The sequence below is a fragment of the Anopheles marshallii genome, chromosome X (genome assembly GCF_943734725.1).
Source record: "Anopheles marshallii chromosome X, idAnoMarsDA_429_01, whole genome shotgun sequence".
Classification (NCBI taxonomy): Eukaryota; Metazoa; Arthropoda; class Insecta; order Diptera; family Culicidae; genus Anopheles; species Anopheles marshallii.
The window spans coordinates 5,684,154-5,702,863 of record NC_071325.1 but is presented as its reverse complement, the minus strand read 5'-3'; the positions used below and the strand labels follow the sequence as shown (position 1 = coordinate 5,702,863).

The following is an 18,710-nucleotide window of genomic DNA, read 5'->3' as shown; positions in this document are numbered from 1 at the left end:
AAATTCGCAACAAATAATGCATACACATGTACAATATCAATCAACACATACGCTTACTTTTCGACAGTGGCACTAAGATGGTACATTTTCTCGTACAGGTTGAGAAAAAAAAAGAAAACAAAAGAACTATTTGAAACGTCCCTTCGGTAAGGGTGGTAGAAACAAGTAAAAGGTTGTTTAAAAAAAAACAAAAGCAAACCAAAATAATAATAAAATTCGACGAAGAGCCACGGCTGCCTCAGACTGCAATGAATGTTAGGCCGCCATTTTGTGTGTTTTTGTAAACGGAACAGCAAATGCTGTGCTGGTAGTCACATCAACTGAGCAGAGCAGTTTAGCAAAACATCATCGTTAGCGTATACTTCTTGCGTGTTAGAATTATAATGTGCGGTACACACACGATATCTATGTTAGTTGTCTAAGATTAGTGATAAAATCAACAGTAGTTGCTAAAACTCCCCGAAATGTCTTACACACTAAAACACTCTACGCGCTAGGGAGATGAAAGGGAAGGGTGTTGGGGTTGGAGGGTTCACAGCAGTGCCAGCTTCATGACCGCCCTGCGCCACCGTTGGCATTCCTGCTGCAGGCGACGCTCCTCGTACGAAAGCTTCTGGTGCTGGGCGCTCAACTGGTCCGCCTCCATCTCGAGCTTCAACTCGCGGTCCTTCCGGTTGATGCGCGACTTCCGCGACGCCTCGTTGTTTTTGTCCCGCTGCTCCCGGTATCGCCAGTCGGCGTCGCTCAGATGCTGGTACTGCGAGCGATCGCGCACCGTGCTGGCCACCTTCGGTGGTCGGCCCCGGCGCTTCGGTGTTTTGTTGCTGGACGAAACGTCCGAGCTGGAATCGCCACAGACGGATGATGCGGACGAGCGGGACCCAATGCTGCACGCACTGCTGGTGTTGGTGCGTCGACCACCGGTGGCCGTGGCAGCACGAGACGTCGACTCGTCCGAACCGCTCGTCAGCTGACGGAGGCTGTCCAGTGTTAGCAGGTGGTAAATTTCCTTCTCGGCCTCACCCTTACTACTGTTACTGCCGGTGGTGTCGAGCGTCGCTTTCGAGGTGGAGGGTCGTAACCGTTCATCTTCGTTCGCGGGCGTCTTGTGACGTTCCGTGCACGTGACGGACGGCGTGGGCGCTAGTAGATCTAGTGTGGGTTTCTCCTCTACCGTTGAGCTGTAAGAGCTAAATTCTAATGCGTCCTGCAGAAGAGAACAAGGCGAACCAAGGAAACAAGTACAGGGATAGTTAGTATAGGGACATTGAGTAGATCCCAGTGGCAAACGACTTACGTCATTGGTGTCGATGAATGACAGAAGATCAAACTTTTCATCTTCCAAATCCAAAATGTCGTTGGTGAGGTCCGGTGTGTTGAGTGCGGTTGCGTGTGTAATAGTAGATGACGGTTGTTGCTGTACTACTACTGCTGCTGGAGCACCGGCGGGTGCGTTTACCCTCGGTGTCACATTTACAGCAAGCGTCGTGGCTTTGCGATTAGCCAGCGAGAGCTTTCTTCCCATCGCACCTGCAACGGTGTTAGTGGCCGATGGTTTGGCGTGCAGGTGTGGCTGTTTACCGTCTCCACCTGTTGCAGCCTGCAGACCAGATGTGGAAGGTGTGGAGAATTTTGCATCATCCGCCACCCAACCGGCACCGGTGGGTTGCAGCAGTTTGGACACTTTGGTGGGCGTACCCTCCCGCACACCGTCCTCCTCCTGCATGCGTCGCTTCATGGCGTAGTAGTTGTGGTCGCGTTGTGATTGGTTCGCTGTGTTATGCGTGGTCGAGGTTGTCGTTGTCGTCGTAGTCGCGGTCGTAGTAGAATTAGCGGTTGCAGTAGCAGTGCTGTCACCGATACGTCGACCCGCTGCAGTGGTTGTCGTTTTGCTGATGCCGCGCGTTAAACCGGTGATGTTGTGGATCTGATCGAGGCTCTGCTCGAACGTGCTCGGGTGTGTTGAGATTGGCTGACTCGGTAAGAAAAGGTGTGTGGCCGCACCGGTGGTATCCACCAGTAGGCTTTCGACGAGTTCCGTCGAGGTGGAACAGAGTTCCGACCGGGTCGGTACGCTGTTGGAGGAGATGTCCTCCTGCAGCCACTTGAGTATGTTGAGCGATATCGGTTCGGTTTCGTCCACGGTTAGGCCGACGAACGGATGGGTGGTGGTGGCCGGTGTACCGGTCAACACGAGATGGTTGGAGGCGTCACAGTCGAACGCACTGGATAGCTGTTCAATCTCTTCATGCAGCGAGACGGGCGAGCTGATGGTGAGTGGCGGGTCGGTCAGCTCCACGTGAAGTTCGTCGAGCAGATCCGCACAGTCGATGCGCGTCTCGATCGGTTTCGACTGTCCCCGCACTGCACGGTGGTACACGTCCAGGGTGCGGTCCAGCTCGGTATCGGTGATGTTGCTACTGCTACTGCTGGCGGTCGGTGAGCTTAACCACAGGTGGCGCGGATCGTCTACAATGGTGTTGGTAAAGTCGAGTCCGCCCGCAAGACAGGTCTCGTTCGTCCAGTCGATGTCCGGTAGGGTCGGTGTCGGTGCGGTGACCAACGGGTGGCCACCTGTGCCGGCTGCCGCTAGCGCTGGTGCGTTGATGGTGGAGGCCGCAAACGGCGGCCTGCTACCGGACGCCCTGCTAAAGACGGTACCACCTCTATTACTATTACTGCTACTGCTATCGCTAATGCTACTGTAGTCACACGGTTTCTTGGGGGAGTTTGACTGGTGCTGCTGGTGCTGTTGCTGCCCGAGGTTGGCAACAGCGGCACCCGACGGAGAAGCGGCTGCAACGGTCCCGCTACCGTTGCAGCTACCCGAGGCCACATGGCTTCGTGCTCCGCTCGAAAACTGGCCGCCGCAGCCGCGGTTACTGTCGTTTCCGCTGCTGCTGCTGCTGCTTCTGATGGTCTTATTACATACGTCGTGTACAGTTACGCTCGTTTCAGCACCACTGAAACTTGTAGTTGTGTCAAATTCAATCCGGCAGACATCCGCTGCTGTCTTTCGCGCATCCCCCAGCGACCGTTCACCTGTTGTAGCGCGGTTGCGCCCCACGTCCACCCGGCCCTTCCCGGGCACCAGCGCCCGCACGTCGCAGCCGTCCTCCGGCAGCGCCGGAAACCCGCTGTCGCTTTGCACCACCGACCACCAGGGCGCGTGCAGCGCCGGCGGTTCCGGTGGGATCGGCGAACAGCTCTCCAGCATCGTAGTCGTATTCATCCAGGCCGTTGCCGTGTCGTCGTCCACCAGCTCCGGCAGTGCCGGCGAACCCGGCAACAGCAGCTCCTTCGCGAGCTCGCCGACCGTTCGCGTGGGCGACGGTGACAGCAAACCGTGCGGTGACTCCTCCAGCGACATGGTGTTCCGATTGCTTCGGTTGACTAGGCCTCCGTAAAAGCAGATCGTTTCTTCCGCCCGCTGGTCGTCCAACGGCACCGCGGCCGATGGACGACTTCGCCGACAGGATTTCTCGCCATGAGCGGCATTCGTTGACGAACTCAGTTGTTTGTGCCATCGAGATAGTGACTGTGCGGTGCGGTTGGGAAACATTGCGTTTGGAAACAAGCATACGTATGTTAGGAAGGTTGCGTCAGCTACGGGCGGGGGGCGGTGAGGTGAGTCACCAAAAACCCTACCCATGCGCAGATACTTACGATAAATTCACCGTTTAATTCTACTGAAATTTTAACGCTTTAGATAACGCCCCGAATCGAGTTGAGAGTTGCCAGCCCTCAACCTGAAATCGAAATGGGAAAGAAAGGGAGAAGTTAGTATCGATCGTACAGAGCCGCTTATCTTTACAAGAGAGACTACCGGGGACGGAGTCAAAACGGAGGCTTTCTTTCTGGTTTTATTGAAACAAAAGTGTCTACGTTGCGTAGGAGAAGGAGCGCAATGGGGATGTATTTATTCTGCAGGTGTTCTGCCCATCAACACCCTCAACAGTGTGACTTCGCCCGTACAGGGCGCGTCTCTTATCGCGCAACACATGGAGTGGCTGGGAATTTCCTGAGGCCCTCGCAACTGGCACGTCCATCATCAAGCCATACTCCAACTGATATAAGGGGGGGTTTTTTTTGCGTCGCGGGCAAGATAAGATAAGCCCCGGAAGTAAAACCCTTTGCGCATCTCGTAACAAACTCATAATTCACGCGGGGAATCGTTCTAGGGCCGACCTTTCAAGCTGGTTAGACAGAAGAATGAAAAAAAACCCTCCCTCCCTAATGTCGGCGAGCGTGAAATCGTGCGTAGTCTGCAACGTTCTAGAACGATGATCTTGCGTCAGACGTGTTTGTCTTTTTTTTCTTTATGTCTCCTCTACCACTGTTTTAGTGTGCAAGTGGAAGGTTAGGAGAGGTCTACCTCGAACCACACAAACAGATAGACGAGCCGGGCAATGGTGGAGTTGGTGAGGTGAACAAAAAAAAAAACTAATCTTCTGAGCAGTAACGAAGCAAGAAATGTGCTAACCACCATCAAAAAATTGGGGACGCATACCATTCACTCTCTCGCTCTGTCTCGTGCTCTCTTTTTACAGAAACGTTCCAGAAAGATCTTCGTTGCTCGCCAAAAAAAAAAACAAAATCTCAAAACGAAGCAGCATTGATGTGATGTTGTAGTGGTGGTGGGGGGGATCGATGACGCCTCGTTGCTGGTTGCTGGTGTTCGCAATTCGTGCGGTGAGTTCATTAATACATTTCACTCCTACCAACAGAACCAACATTAACCTCCCCCCTCCGCTCTCCCTCCTCTACACAAAATCTATATGGCGATAGAGTGATGTCGCCCGTCCCCGAAACCGAGGACCACAATATCATCGAAAGGTCTGGTACGCGTTGGTTTCAACTGCGATATGAACATGGATGGAAGAAAACAACGGCAACGCCATACAGCGTATGCGCGTAAGCGAGATGGGGAAGCTGCCGAAATTTCTAGATTGGCCGGGTATTCCCGTCCCTGCCGGGCCCGGGGACACAGGAGAGACAAAACAAGATGCGCCATATTACCGTGATGACGTCAGGTATTTTAACACACCCGGTGTGTGTGTGTGTGTGTCTGTGTGTGTGCGTGTGGAAGCGAAACAGTTCCAGCCGCGGTGTGTCCTTTGGAACCTTTTGGGGAATGTTTTTTCAAGCACGAAGAATTGTTGCTTTGTGAGGTTAAAGAGAGGAGGAGTATTTCTACTATGAAGATATGATGGATCCACTTATTTTATTGAGGTGGAAAGTTGGACTTCCAAGGGTTGATGAGTCATGTGGTCGCGGGTTTGTATCATCCGAATGTCCGCTATTTGCGGAATCTTCTCGAAGGAACCGCACATACAGCGGTGTAAGTTGATTGAAAAGTGCTTGTGGTTCCTCGCCGCGCTACGAGTATCAACCGTATTGTTGTGCGATGTGAACTTTCAGCCGCAACCTTTGAGTCACCCTCAAAAACTTTGTACAACCGCGCAATAGATCCGGGTCCGAAAATCTAATCGGGACTAATGTTCGGGCAATAGGTGAGCACCACTTACCCACCGATGTAGCTTTCGCTCGCTGTCGTCTATTTCAAACCGGATGTGGTGTGCCTCGTTGGCAAAATTTGATACCGTTTTAGCGGGCGGTGGGGTTGCTTTTTTTTCCTTTCTTTTTTGATAGAAGACTTGCCCAACTGACCGTGGGCACCGGAGAACTTTCCGTTTTTGCTTGGAAGAAATTCAACAATTCACAATCGCACGCACTCACTCACTAGTACAGAGAAGAAAAAAAATACACTCTTGGCAGAGTGTCGAGACGGTCCTTTCACGAACTGTTCACCAGCGTTAATGAATGGGTCTCGCGATGGAGCGTAGGTCCCAGGGCTAACCTAGGGCGAACCGTGTACGTACGGAAAGAAGTATTTTAGTTGTGCAACATCTGAGCGTTCCGATTGGCTGTCAGCGGCCGCTACGTCACGTCATAATGCGAACGGATTGGTGTTTTTTTTTGCACTCTCTCACTCACTCACTCTCTCTCCCCCATTGCTTCCCAATCGGCACAGGAAATGACAAATAGAGCTAGTACTGCGTTTTGAGAAACGAAATTTTCATGAATTAGAATTCAAAATTTCTTAAAGGCGCACACCTTCATGACCGGACACACTCCATTTCGCTCGTCAGATCTATAACTGGGTTGTTGAATTACAATAATTTTATAATAATTTCTGTTAAAACACCAAACCCGATGACGTGTCATTCTAGTACTGCCTAATTGTCACTTAAATTAACACGTTTTGAATTATTTAAACTATACATTTCAGCAGTTATTTTACATGCTTTAATTGTAATATTCGTTTTAAAAAAATACCTTCCAACACAAATGTATGTTTCCACTTACCTGTTGAACCTGATTGTTGCTTCTATTTTCTACGTTTCGGACGCCTCATAACGGTCAGTTTGAAATTGTGCCGTTTTGCCCTGTTTTCCGCATCAACAAAAAAAAAGGCCAACTGACCGCGGTTTCGATTATGTAAAGCCGGTGGTGGCCGAATTCTGTTGGAAAACCCCTTTACTTTACATCTAGCAACAACAACAACAACAAAAAGAAGGAATTCTTCTAAAGCAAATCTACTCCAACCTGCATGCGAGGATGCGCATCGCAGCTTTTATTTTATTTCGAAAAAGGAGTGTTTTACATGAAGCAAAAGTACATCTTCCCAAAGGATTTTCGCACGCTTGTTACTCTAACTGCATTATTAAAAAAATATATATATGTGAAAATTATGTGGGAGGATGGAGAAGAATTTCATTAATCCGAATATGGAAGATATAACAGAGAAAAAGAGCGAGCGTAAAGCAACAAAAAAAAAACCTAAACCCTTCATGCCACCTTCATCACTAATTAACATGAAAGCGGTAACGTAACCCTATCGAACTACCTTGTTCCATATCTCATTCTTGCCCGGTCGGAACAGACCGGACGCCCACACCACACATCTCGTCCGCCTTACAATATTGCTTCACAGTTCTATAATATATGATTACAACGAAAAAAAAAATAATGAAAAATAAAACAAACAAAGTGTAGCGTTTTTTTTTCTTCTCAGGCGGACATGTTTTTGTTTTATATGTTGCGTTGGTGTTAAATATCAAACAAATAATTACTAATGAACATTTGAGTAGCGTATTGTGGTTTTTTTTTGCTCCACTTCTTCTTTTCACTTTGTTTGCTTTAAATGGGATTGATATAAATTGGGAATGCTCAGCGTAAAAGAAGGGAAGGAGGAGGAATTGGGAGCTAGTGGACGGGTGGGGGAGGGAGAGAGAGATAGAGTTTTGAGCGCCTCCCGGTATTCGGTTATTCAAATTGTCCTACACTAAAGCGTTTTAAGGCGCACCCTTTACTGTATTTTAGCTAATCTTTTCTATCTCTCTCCCCCTCCCACCACCACCACCACCACCACCACCATCACCTTCCACACCTTTGCCCACCTTCGCTCGTCTGATGCTGAGTTCTGATGAGTTTTGTTTTTCCTTCGTTTCCTTCGATGTCTTCCCCACCCGGTTCGAACACCCCCTCGCGGTAACCGTGCGCGACCCACACTACAGCAATTCCACGCCATCAGTCTTAGCCCTCTCCGGGGTGGTTTTCTGTTCTTTTTTGTTTGTTTGTTTGTTTGTTTGCGGAGAAAGTGTCCTGACATTTATTAGTTTTGTTTCCTTATAAAGCAGAATGTTCATTAAATCGCATTTCCTGTACGCATATAAGTGTCTCACGGTTTGTATGAGTATAACTATTCGTGTAACCCTTTGTTTCTTTTTTCCTCACGTTCTTTAGCTATAATAGATGAATACAGCCCGGGGGGGCAGGATGTGTGTGTGTGGAGGGATGAGAGGGGATTGCGGGGGGAAAATGAAATGCAACACGCGCGTGCACACCACGTTAGCTCGTACGAGAGCCTGCTAGAAAAAAAAAATCACTTTACCACGGTTGCTACAGTACATCGAAACAATAAAAAAGAGTAATAATAGAAAGCCCCGCCGATAGGCGCTTCCCATCCAGATCCAATCCAACGAATCCGCCCAGACTGAATATACGCGCGTGCGTTTCTCTCTCTCTCTCTCTCTCTCTCTCTCTGCGTGTGTGTATAATATATGTCTTGTTGTCTTCACTGTCCTTGCAGTTTCAAATTCTTCGGCGCACTCCTTTGCTAGTAGCTCTCTGCTTCCTTCAGCGGGATGTCAACTAGTGATGGTACTAGTGGTGGTTTTGGTATTGTTTCAGTCATCAATTTCGTCCGCTGATAATCCTTCAAAGGTGTTCTTCATTTGCAAATTCTAAGCACGAAACGAAAGAACAACAAAACAGTGATTAGACGGTGCTGTTCGCGCACGGGCTCACACACGGACCTTGGGTCCGGCAGATTACTTACCGGTCCGGTCGGTTCTTGAAACTTCGGCATGCGTTCCTCTAAAAGTTTCGGCTCGCGTTCCTTTTCGGCCGGTTTCGGTGCATCGCGGCGATCCTTCGTTTCCCCGTTGCGGTATGTGTCACGGGACGGCTGCGTGCGCTCGCGGCCCCCTGCACGATCCATTCGTTCATGGTCGCTAGAATGATTCAATCAAAGCACGAGAAATCTCACAAATATGATTGCATATATTTTAAATCAGTCTTCACCACTCCAGATTTCGTCAACGTCTTCGATGCAGGTGATTTATTTTCTAGAATTTTCCGCATCTTCTTTATCGGCACAGCAACCTCAAAAGAGGTCTAGAAGCGGGCCACTTATTTCTGGCTTTCTTTGACTTTATTTATTCGAAGCTGGACAATCAAGTTCTGCGAGTGGGAGATTGACCCCGGAAGAGACTTTAGACCGGTACTGTCGTGTCATCAGACACAAGACACAACCGTTGTTTTAGATGAGATTGGGAACGGATCACGTCTCTCCATAGGCGATATGTGGTGTTGAGTGGGCCAATTTGTATATTTCATATCTCTTTTGTTACTTTGCCAGTTAATCTCTCTGTGCGACTAGGGCATCCTGCTTACCCGGGATTCCTTAATTACTCCACAGCATTAAACAACTATTGCTCAACTACCTCTCAAACCATGATACGTTAGTAATTCAAGTTTGAGGATTGAGGACTGTTTGAAATTGCATTATTTGAATGATTTCCGTATTGCTGATTGGTGATGATGATTTTTTTTAAAGGTTCATTAAGAACAGCGCTACTATAAATTATTGTTATCTGATGTGGAAAAAGAATTTATTCCTTTTATTCAATGCGTTTGCACATACAACGGTTCTTATTTTCGAACAAATAACGAAAGTATATGGATTAGATCTCCATATATCTCGATTGGCTCCCTGTTCGCTTAGAGCATTGTTGCCTACGTCGTGTTATATACTTTATGTGCAATATATTTTGCATTTCTTCATATTGGTGTATCTCTTAATGTAAGTATGATTTATGAAAGGTAGAGTTGCTCCACGCTACAAACAAATGAAAAGAAGTTCAGTTAGTTCGCGGTTAATTACGACAGTATCGGTCGTTTAATACCGGACGTTGGGTCGTTCCGCATGCTAGTGTACTTCGCGCATCTTTCAAAGCTACCAGAGATTAAACAAAGGTGCATTTTTCACCAATCCCCCCAAGTGGCCATAATTAAAACTCGGGAAGAAACCTCCCAAACAGCTTTTAAACTCGACTCGGTTTAAAGCGTTCCCAGTTGCCTACTGTTTGTAATGAAATGTTCCAAGCATGCGAAGTATAATAACATTAGAAGCATCAACTGTCCAGTGTTAAACGACCGAAGCTGTGTAAATTTGCATAATGATAATGTATTTATATAGGTTAATGTACAACATACAAACCAAACATGAAACACAACATGTACTACTTACCGATTTTGAATTGCTATTCCGTTACTATGTGCTGGGCGATTCATACCACGATTGTCCGCTCGTCGATCTTCTGTGAGACACGCGGGAAAACGTAAAACAAAATAAATATCATTAATTTAAAAAAAAATCTTGTGTGTCAAAAAACAAACGACAAAACTCAGTAACATTCGCATAATAACGCTTTAAGAAAACCAAACTCAGGTAATGTAAGGCAGTCAGTAGTCAGCAACACGAAAAAAAACCATAAATAATATTTGTTTAAACACTCGAAAACAAAACCAAATCAGGCTGAATAATAGCAGGACAAGAATGAAGTTGCAATTCACATGAACGAGCTTCAAGCAACAAACACTCAAACACGCAATTATGAGGGATTTATCATTCAATCTTTACGTCAAACGGATTCGCGATGCGGTAAAATCTTTCCAGCAGAAAGCCCACCGATGCTAAATCGCTTCCTAGTGAAGTGCAATGTTTTGTTCAAAGCTATGTGGATTGATGCAATTTTGGATTCAATAATTTATGGAGCGCTTGTGAAATTACAATTGTTGTATGAGCATTCGATAACACGAACAGCGACCGTCTAAACGGGCAGATAGAATATGTTGATGAGAGTAGTGTTTGGTAAATCGGAATTAAGATGCATAAATCTTTGAAATTAATTTCTGGCTCTGAACTATTCTAAAGATTCATGATTTTATCAATGAAATAATAAATTTTCAATGATTTATACAAAAATGATTGTTGCGGGCGATGATTAATGAATCTTGGAGGATACATGCATATTTTGAGAGTCACACTGAAGATTTGAATTATACTAGTTTGGAGATTCATATGAATAATCCTTCGCAATAGCCTCATTAGACACAAAACTAGTAGAGAGCATTGAAGGACAGTTCGTAGTTTTCACATCGGAATACAAAGAGAAACACCAAAAACTATTTGCGTGTTGGAAAAGTTGATAGTTAGGGAGTAAAATCAAGCAAACAAAGTCAAATAATCAACGCTCAGGCACACGCTTGCATAAGTGTAGAAAAAGACGAGCGATGCTGATAACAATTTGCTGATTTTGCAACGAAACAGAAAAATAAACCCCTGTCCGCTGTACATACCCGCAGTAGTGCGTCTGTTACTGTTATACTTTCCGCTAGGGCTAAACCTCCGCGAGGGCGAAAGGACACGCTCTTCGCTAGCTTTACCTTTCTCCTCGTCGTTGACACTGCGTACCCGCCAGTTGGCGATCGGTTGCTGCGGCTGTTGGTCGGTGTTACTGGTACCGGTGGCGGCACCAGCAGCCGGTTTGTCGCCGGCTTCATCCGTAGTCGTGTCTAGATTCTCCTTTTCAGCATCCCGTTTGTTCTTTTCCTCCAATGCAGCCGCTTCCTCCTGCTTGCGCCGCAGCAACTCTTCCTGCTGTAACCGTTCCTCAATTTCGCGCTCGCGTGCCGCGGTGTCGACCGGCTTTGCGTCACCGAACACCTTGGCGGCTGGGACGGGTGTCGGTTTCGGTTTTGGCGGTTCGTCCACCGACTCCTCGTACTTGCCGTTGTTGGCCGTGTGCCGTTCGGACTCGTCATCCGAATCGGTTTCGCGCGGTTTCGGCAGCTCTGGTAGAGGCAGTGTGCGCGGTTGCAGCACCAGCTTCGGTCGCTCCATCGGTACTTCCGGTTCGCGGCGCATACCACCACCGTTGCCCACCGGACCGCGGCTGTCCGGTCCACGGCGGAAACCGCCGTTGCTACTATCACGGTCACGGTCACGGTCGCGATCGTAGTTACGTGGTGCACGCGGTGATTGCGGTGCCGGTCTGTCGGTCGTGCGCCAGTTGCCGCCGGAATCGCCCGACGGCCGGTCACGATCCTCCCGATCACGCCCATATCCACCGCTGCTATAAGGACGGCGCATACCGCCCCCATCCCGATCCCGATCCATCATCGGGCGCGCTGCCGATTCCGGCCGGTCGCGCCAGTTCCCACCGGACGAGGGACGCTCGCTGTCCCCGGAGGAGAAATTATCGTAGCGATTGTTCCGACGCTTCGTGTCGTTCTCGTTGTACAGCCCGATACGGATGCGCCGGTTGCGTACCATTGGTTCCGGCATTGCCAGCACCGTCATCAGATCATTACGCGTCGCAAACTCGATATTGCCAAACCCGCGCAGTCGCCAGGTTTCGCTCTCATCGCGCGGCAACGTCATATTCACGATCTCGACGTGATCGAATATTTCGTACAGATCGTTCTCGTTAATGTCGTACGGTAGGTTGGACACGTAGATTGAGTACGGTGGGTTCTGTGGTATCGAGTCATCGTTGAGGATCCGGCTTGCACGCGGTGCCGTAGGCAGTGCGATCACCTGCGTACGTACCACCCGATCATCGTCATCGTCGTCGCAATCATCGCCCCAATCCAACTTTACTGGTACCGCTACCTGTACCTGGTTGCGGTCGGCCGTGTTCCCATCGGTAAGAAACTCACCCAGGGACAACTTGTTATTTTTTTTCGCTTTTTTGCCTTTTTTACCTATGTGAAAGTAGTGGGAGAGAAAAAGAAAAGGGAAATTTAGTTGCACTGGCAATTCACCATCTTCAGCGGCGTGAGTCAAAATTAGCGCTGGGCCAATCTGAATCATAATCATTGAAATGCATTCTTATACATGCACGAATTGCTAAGGAATTATAATGTTGAATTCCTCAAACATCCATGATTCTCCAGGGATTTAATGAATCTTAGCGGATTCTTCCCTTTGAGAGAATTTATGACTCTCTGAGAATTCTTAAGTTTGTGAGGTTTCAGAGATCATTAACAATTTTTTGATGAATCGAATATAGTCACTAGTTACTAGACTGCAAGAGATGTGTGCTTGTGTAAGTTAGGGTGCTGGTTTCCGCGATATTCTGTGGGATGATTGTAAGAGATTGGCTGGCCTTGATATAGACCACCATTGTGCTGCTTTGATTGTAGTACAATTGTTGAGTGGAACGAAGGTCTCCCCCTTCCATACACAGCAGACACACAAAATGCACACTAAACGTCCTTGTGGTTGGATTTTTTTTTTAGTTCAGTTTTGCTGTCCGGTAATTACATAAAGCAACACCCATTAACCTGCTACATTGTTCATAAGGGTTAATGTTTCCGAAGTCTCTCAGGCATGTAAGCATCTGTTTTGCTGTAACCTGGTACGTTCGCCATTCCTTATTCCTACTCCACAATGCAGCTGATGCAACCAAATCATGCTCGCTCCATATTGTGTCCCATGTATTTGCACTTTCCTTTTTTCGTCATTTAATTTCACCTATTGGTTGCATCAATAACAGGTGGTTTCGATATGGTCATTCCAACAGCAAATCCTGTTTGGATGACGAACACGGAAACGGTAGACTTTACTGAGGCATAACACAATCAGCATTGCCAAACACGCACACATGGGCCCACTCTTCCTAACCACACACACTTGCACTCCTTAGCACGAGATACCCATTTCAATTGCGATTTGTCATTGAGCCACGCGGTAATATACGTGATTCTCCGCGCGTAATCCCGTGGAAATGCATACTGCTTTCGCACCCCTTTTACAATCAGAGCAACCCAAATCTCCCGTCCAGTACACCAATTCTGAAATGACGCGGGCGTACACAAGAAAAATTCCTAGCAAGGAATTTCGGGGAATTTCCGTCCACGGGCCGAGTGGGCGAAAGGGGGAACAAGACCCGTTTTTACCCCAGCAGTAGCACCCTTTTTCGCGCCACCATTTTTTCCCACACACACACACACACACACGCGCGCGCACACCAAAACTGTGTTTGTGCCACGTTCTCAATGATTTATCACACGGGTTCTTTTTTTTCTCTCCCGGCGGCACGGATTCCACTTGGTGGGATAGTTTTGCAGCACCGGATTGTTCGCACCGACATGCTCCTGTTTCGTGAAAATGTTTGGTGTAAATTCTGCACTATTTTTTACCTGATACGGTAGCCATAATGACTGCCTTCTGCGGAGAAGCGATAATGAAAGGGCGATTCTTGTCCACCACGAACAAAGCACAGTGCTTGACAGCTAGCTGTCAATGTGGTTTTCGGGGCGCACCTTTGACAGCTGCTGGCTGCACGGATTTTTGCCTACGTGACATGATTGGGTGACCCGTGCAGCAGACAAAAAATGGGATGAATTTCTGCACTAAATCACGTTTCATCGAGCATTAGTGGGCTTTTATTGTCCCCTAACTGAACGAAAATAAGAGAAAAAATCCTTCCAGAGAGCTTTTGTGCCAGTAAGCGAATTATTTAGCAGTTTGCTATGATATATTGAGAAAAACTATTGCATGACTCCCTACGCAACAAAACAACGCTTTCAGCATATTTTTCGTTTAATGAAGTTTAAACGCTATGAAAAAGGAAGCACAATGAAAAAGAATAAGCATTTGGATCAGTTTGTAATTGATTTTTTGTAAAAAAGCTAAATTATTAATGATTTTCCATAAATGGTGCCATTACAGCAACAGAGTCCTGTTGTTGGTTTTGCTGCTGCATGGGCATTCGATCGCGAAATGTCAAACGGCTTCCCCTTCGGTGTGAGAGCGGGAAGGAAGATCTATTTCACATTCTTTCTCTTTTTTATCTGGTATGTGACTGTAGCATATAAAAATATGTCGAATTTCTGGAAAATGATCATAATGGAATAGAGGAACAGAAATGATTTTGCTAGAAAAGAAATTAAGTCATGGCAAACGTGATAGTCGTTTTGATCTTTCCCACTCTATACATGCGTATTAGATTTTCCCAGGCCTTGTAACTTTTTTGGCATACTCAAGAAATGTTCTCGTTAAAGGGAAAATAAATGTTTGTAAGATCAATTTTATTAATATTATGCGCTTCTCGAGAAGGTTGAATACATATGATTGAGCTTTGATTAATTAGTCTACCACAAGAAACATAAATCGTGTGTTTAATGGCCAGCATCTGAAGACGCCGTGTGGCTGAGAAAACACAATTCTAGCGTCATTGTTTCTCGCTATTTTCTTCACAAATCTTTGTTTCGTGGAGTTAAAGGCAAACTTTATTATGCACGTGACCTATTTATCGAACGTCTTCTTGAACCCGATAACGTTTGGGAGTGATATTTGCTTGTGTTTCGGTGACCCCGTTCTTCAAGTCGGTCAGCTGTTATGAAACAGCCTACCGAACGTGTCCTTGGTGTGGGGCTATAATAATTGTTTATCCGGGCGATAAAATTTCGGTAATCAAAACAAAATATATAGAGAGAATAGAACCATTTTCACTTCAGTTTTGTACCAGTAACTAGTCTCATTCTTTATTTACGTTTGGATCACCACTCGCTGCTTGTTTTTTCTTTTATCTCTAACGTGCGCGCGTTTCATTAATTCCGATGTTATGGATGTTCTGTAAAAAAAACCAAGGGAAAGACACCCTCCAAGGCCCGTTAGCTATCCAACATCGACACACAAACCTTTAATTCGCTCGTTCCGAGGCTATTCCATGAATCTGTTCCGAGCCGTCCTCTCGAAAGGAAGCACTTCTTCACCGTACCCGTATAAGTAACCCGTGGATGGTGTGTATTTGCGTACAAATCCTCCCAAAAATGCACACAACACACGCGTGGTGTAGAATTTGAAAAATAAATTCCACCGCAAAACCCAAGGGTTCTAATAATCGGTGCACGGTTAGGAAGAGTTCCTGCATAGAGCGGACGTGAATACTTCGTTAAGATGCGTGGAAAATCTTGGAACGAAAGATGGGTTCAAAAGCCGGTTTGTGACGTGTTGGATATACCGGCTGGGTCGTGTCGTGTGTGATGGTTATCGATGGCCGGAGGGTGTGTGCGTGTCGCTAACTCGTTCTTCTAACACTTTCCCTGGTGACTGCCTTTGGGAAGCGGTCATAATCGTTGTTCCGAGATCCTTCAGGTTTACAACCCGGGCGTGTGTGACCGGTGTCGCGGGTTTAAGGAGCAATTCTTAATCGCACCGAAAACAACGCGCCAACGGACACAAACACGATCCTCTCCCCGGGTGAAAGAGCTGATTGAATTGTAGCTCTTTTTAACTTTTGGGTTGTTAGTCTCGTTATTCCTCACTTAAACAGAAGGTTTGCATATATTACTGTGTTCCCTGCGTGTGTTTTGTTTGCCGATGTCCTCCACTAGTGTATCACGGTATCCTTTTTCCGATAGTGGTTGTCTGTTGTTTTGGCGCTGTCGATTATGAAAAGCTCCGGAGTGCAGCACCTGTTTATATATGTTTTTTGGATTGTTTTATTCCACCCTAAGAATGCATAATTTGAACTTTTCCTCTTAGAACTTAGAACGTTACCGACGCTTATTTCCTTTCTCTACTCCGAAACTATCTAGTCGAAAGGTACCTAAATACAGACGTGGGAACGACGGGCCAGGGAATTATATGTAAAAATGGTTCGTTCGTGTGTGTTATGGGTTTGAGTTTGACGGTTTTGGGGGGGCAGGATGTTTGTTTCTCCTTCGCTTCTCCATTTACACATAAGAGTACCGGGGTTTGACGTCCGATTATGTAGGGAGATAAGTAGTTTAGAAAGCGAACAGCAGCAGGAAAGCCATCATAAGACAGAACAGACCCATGGCTTCAGACAGGGCGAAACCCAGGATAGCGTAGGAGAACAGCTGCTGTTTCAGCGATGGGTTTCTTGCGTAACCGATAATCAGCGATCCGAATACTGTTCCGATACCGGCACCTGTGGGTAGAGACGCGCAGACAAACAGGGAGCATATTTATGTTGCTGTGTATTTTTAAGCGAATGGTAGAGTGCTTTCTTTCAGCGTTCCGAATTACGTACCAGATCCGGCAACACCAACCGTGGCTGCACCGGCTCCGATGAACTTGGCAGCAGAATCAATGTCACGGGTGACCGGGGTAGTCTGGAATGACCGGACCTGTGGCAACAGAGCAACTGGCGCTGTGTTCTGGGCAGCAAGCGTCTGGCTCTGGGTGATAACGGCGCTGCTGATCGGTCGGATGTACGCCTTGGTTCCGTTCAGGACCTGCAAATGTTGCGGCACACACGTGACCGTGCGCGAAAAGAAAGCATTAGAAAATGTTTCATTTAAATAGGTTTGCTACCGTTGTAGCTTTGTTTCGGTGGTGGTGAAAAAAAAGAACCCGGCAAGGGATACCGCGGAAACGGTGATTTAAGAATTACGTAACTGACGCCGTGACCTGAGAGATTCTTCTATGCACCACACACCAGAAGAAACACTGTCTATAGTGAGCTGGTTATGTAATGATGTATTTTAGGATGTATCGCCAGTCGGTAACAGATAATCAGCTTCCGGGCTTACTTACCAGGCTTCGGGCAACTGGGGCAATGCGGGCAGCCGACGAGACGAACATGATGATGTTGTTTTTGAGTTTAGGTTTTACTGGTACCTGAAGGACCTAGGAGAAGTGAAAGATTTTGCATCCGATTAATTGAGGTTAGCTTCTTGTTTTCTTCCTAGCACAATATTAACTATATAAATCACTGTATCAAAAACTTTTTAAGTTGGAATTGTTTTTCCCTCCTCTGGGTTACTTTTCTTTGCCCTAACAACTACACTGAGAACGTTTAAAAAAAAAACTTCTAAGCCCGTCATGAGTATGTATGCGTGCGTTACGTAAGTCATTTTCCTCCATCGCGGTACGATAATTTCACACCGTGCGTTTCTCGTTTTATACACTGTAAAAACTGTCTTTTATAATATCGCTTTACATCTATTCAGTTCTGGATAGGTTACACAATCTTCCGACGAGAGAAAAAAACTCCCCTGTTACATAAAACTATTCCAACTGATAAAGGTAAAGGAGGTACGGGTTGCCGAGTGCAAATTCCGGGGGCACAGAAAAATATGGCCGACACCCAGGCTCAAAAAATATGCCGGTCAGGTTTGATTGGTGGTCTTTTTGAGTTGGAGGGAACCTTTTATTTCGCGGAAAGGAAACAAAAAACAATCACTGCTTCACACTTGCTGAAGTTGAACGCTTCTATCTACACTCTTATGTGACCCTGGGTATCTAATTCCCCGGCACTCTACCGGGAGCTCTACTCACTTCAAAACGCGGTCGACAACTTATCGAAGAACAGTGAACGTTGGTAGCAATTTTCGTTGCCTCGAACCCTCGGGCGCAGTGAAAATTACTCGTGGTGTGCGTGCGCACCGCTCATATACGTGTGATGGCACACACACCACGATAAGCGTTACGCAAAGTGCCAGCGGAAGTGGTCGATTTGCGGATCTTGCGCATCGTACGGTGTGCTGTCACCGAAGTGACAGCTGTCAAACTGCCAGCATAAGGGTGTGTATAGACTTCGCGATAATATATCCAAGTCGCGCCTCGAACTTCTTTTCTGTTTTAGCCATATCTCACATCAATGCTGAACCTCAAAGTGATGGAATACCAGGACCAAGTGCCAACGAAACAGATAAGACACGATTATTTTAAATAACTGAAAGTGAACCAGAACAATGACTAAACATCGCATCTCACGTGGGTTAGAGGATTTACCCAAAATCCATATTAAACCAAACTAAAACGCAAGGTCTTAAGCTATGTTGAAACATCAGAAGAGGATATGAGACGGCCGCGGAAGGCCAAAATAAGATGAGTGCCCAAAAGTGTGTTTCGAAGAGGTTAGGAAATGAAGGACTGTACTTTAGAGTTGTCCTTACTGAGTAGAAATGAATTAAGGAGAAAAGCTGCAAGTGAATATATAAATTCAATCCGAGTAGGCACAAGCAATCCGTTTAACCAAGCCCAGGGTTCTTCAACGAAGTTTGAATGTTAGTACCTTTTCTAACCAGATACTCTATTC

General features: G+C 46.6%; 3 protein-coding genes across 3 annotated transcripts; all 3 read right to left on the bottom strand.

The window, feature by feature from the left end:
• Window positions 1–532: 532 nt before the first annotated feature.
• LOC128712896 (mucin-5AC-like) lies at window positions 533–3,232 on the bottom strand. Its single transcript, XM_053807765.1, has 2 exons — window positions 1,298–3,232; window positions 533–1,207 (listed from the first exon to the last, which is right to left on the bottom strand). The coding sequence occupies exons 1-2, from the start codon at window positions 3,230–3,232 to the stop codon at window positions 533–535; spliced, it is 2,610 nt and encodes an 869-aa protein (XP_053663740.1).
• A 5,020-nt stretch (window positions 3,233–8,252) lies between these two features.
• Window positions 8,253–13,852, bottom strand: LOC128708318 (eukaryotic translation initiation factor 4B). Its single transcript, XM_053803295.1, has 5 exons — window positions 13,837–13,852; window positions 10,990–12,396; window positions 9,878–9,947; window positions 8,405–8,579; window positions 8,253–8,309 (listed from the first exon to the last, which is right to left on the bottom strand). Exons 1-5 carry the CDS (start codon window positions 13,850–13,852, stop codon window positions 8,253–8,255), a joined length of 1,725 nt encoding a protein of 574 aa, XP_053659270.1.
• A 2,493-nt stretch (window positions 13,853–16,345) lies between these two features.
• Window positions 16,346–18,142, bottom strand: LOC128718215 (ATP synthase lipid-binding protein, mitochondrial-like). Its single transcript, XM_053811885.1, is given in 4 exon segments — window positions 16,346–16,595; window positions 16,698–16,902; window positions 17,204–17,296; window positions 17,948–18,142. Coding segments are annotated over 4 exon segments (657 nt in total). The 3' UTR covers window positions 16,346–16,431.
• Between the last annotated feature and the right edge of the window lie 568 nt (window positions 18,143–18,710).

Excerpts from the sequence above, each read along its gene's own strand:
- LOC128712896 (XM_053807765.1), bottom strand. The coding sequence starts at position 3,232 with ATGAATACGACTACGATGCTGGAGAGCTGTTCGCCGATCCCACCGGAA. Across the intron at positions 1,208-1,297 it reads CATTCATCGACACCAATGAC|GACGCATTAGAATTTAGCTC; the intron begins GTAAGTCGTTTG and ends TCTCTTCTGCAG.
- LOC128708318 (XM_053803295.1), bottom strand. Across the intron at positions 9,948-10,989 it reads TAACAGACGCACTACTGCGG|AAGATCGACGAGCGGACAAT; the intron begins GTATGTACAGCG and ends CGTGTCTCACAG. Across the intron at positions 8,580-9,877 it reads GGAATAGCAATTCAAAATCG|CGACCATGAACGAATGGATC; the intron begins GTAAGTAGTACA and ends GAATCATTCTAG.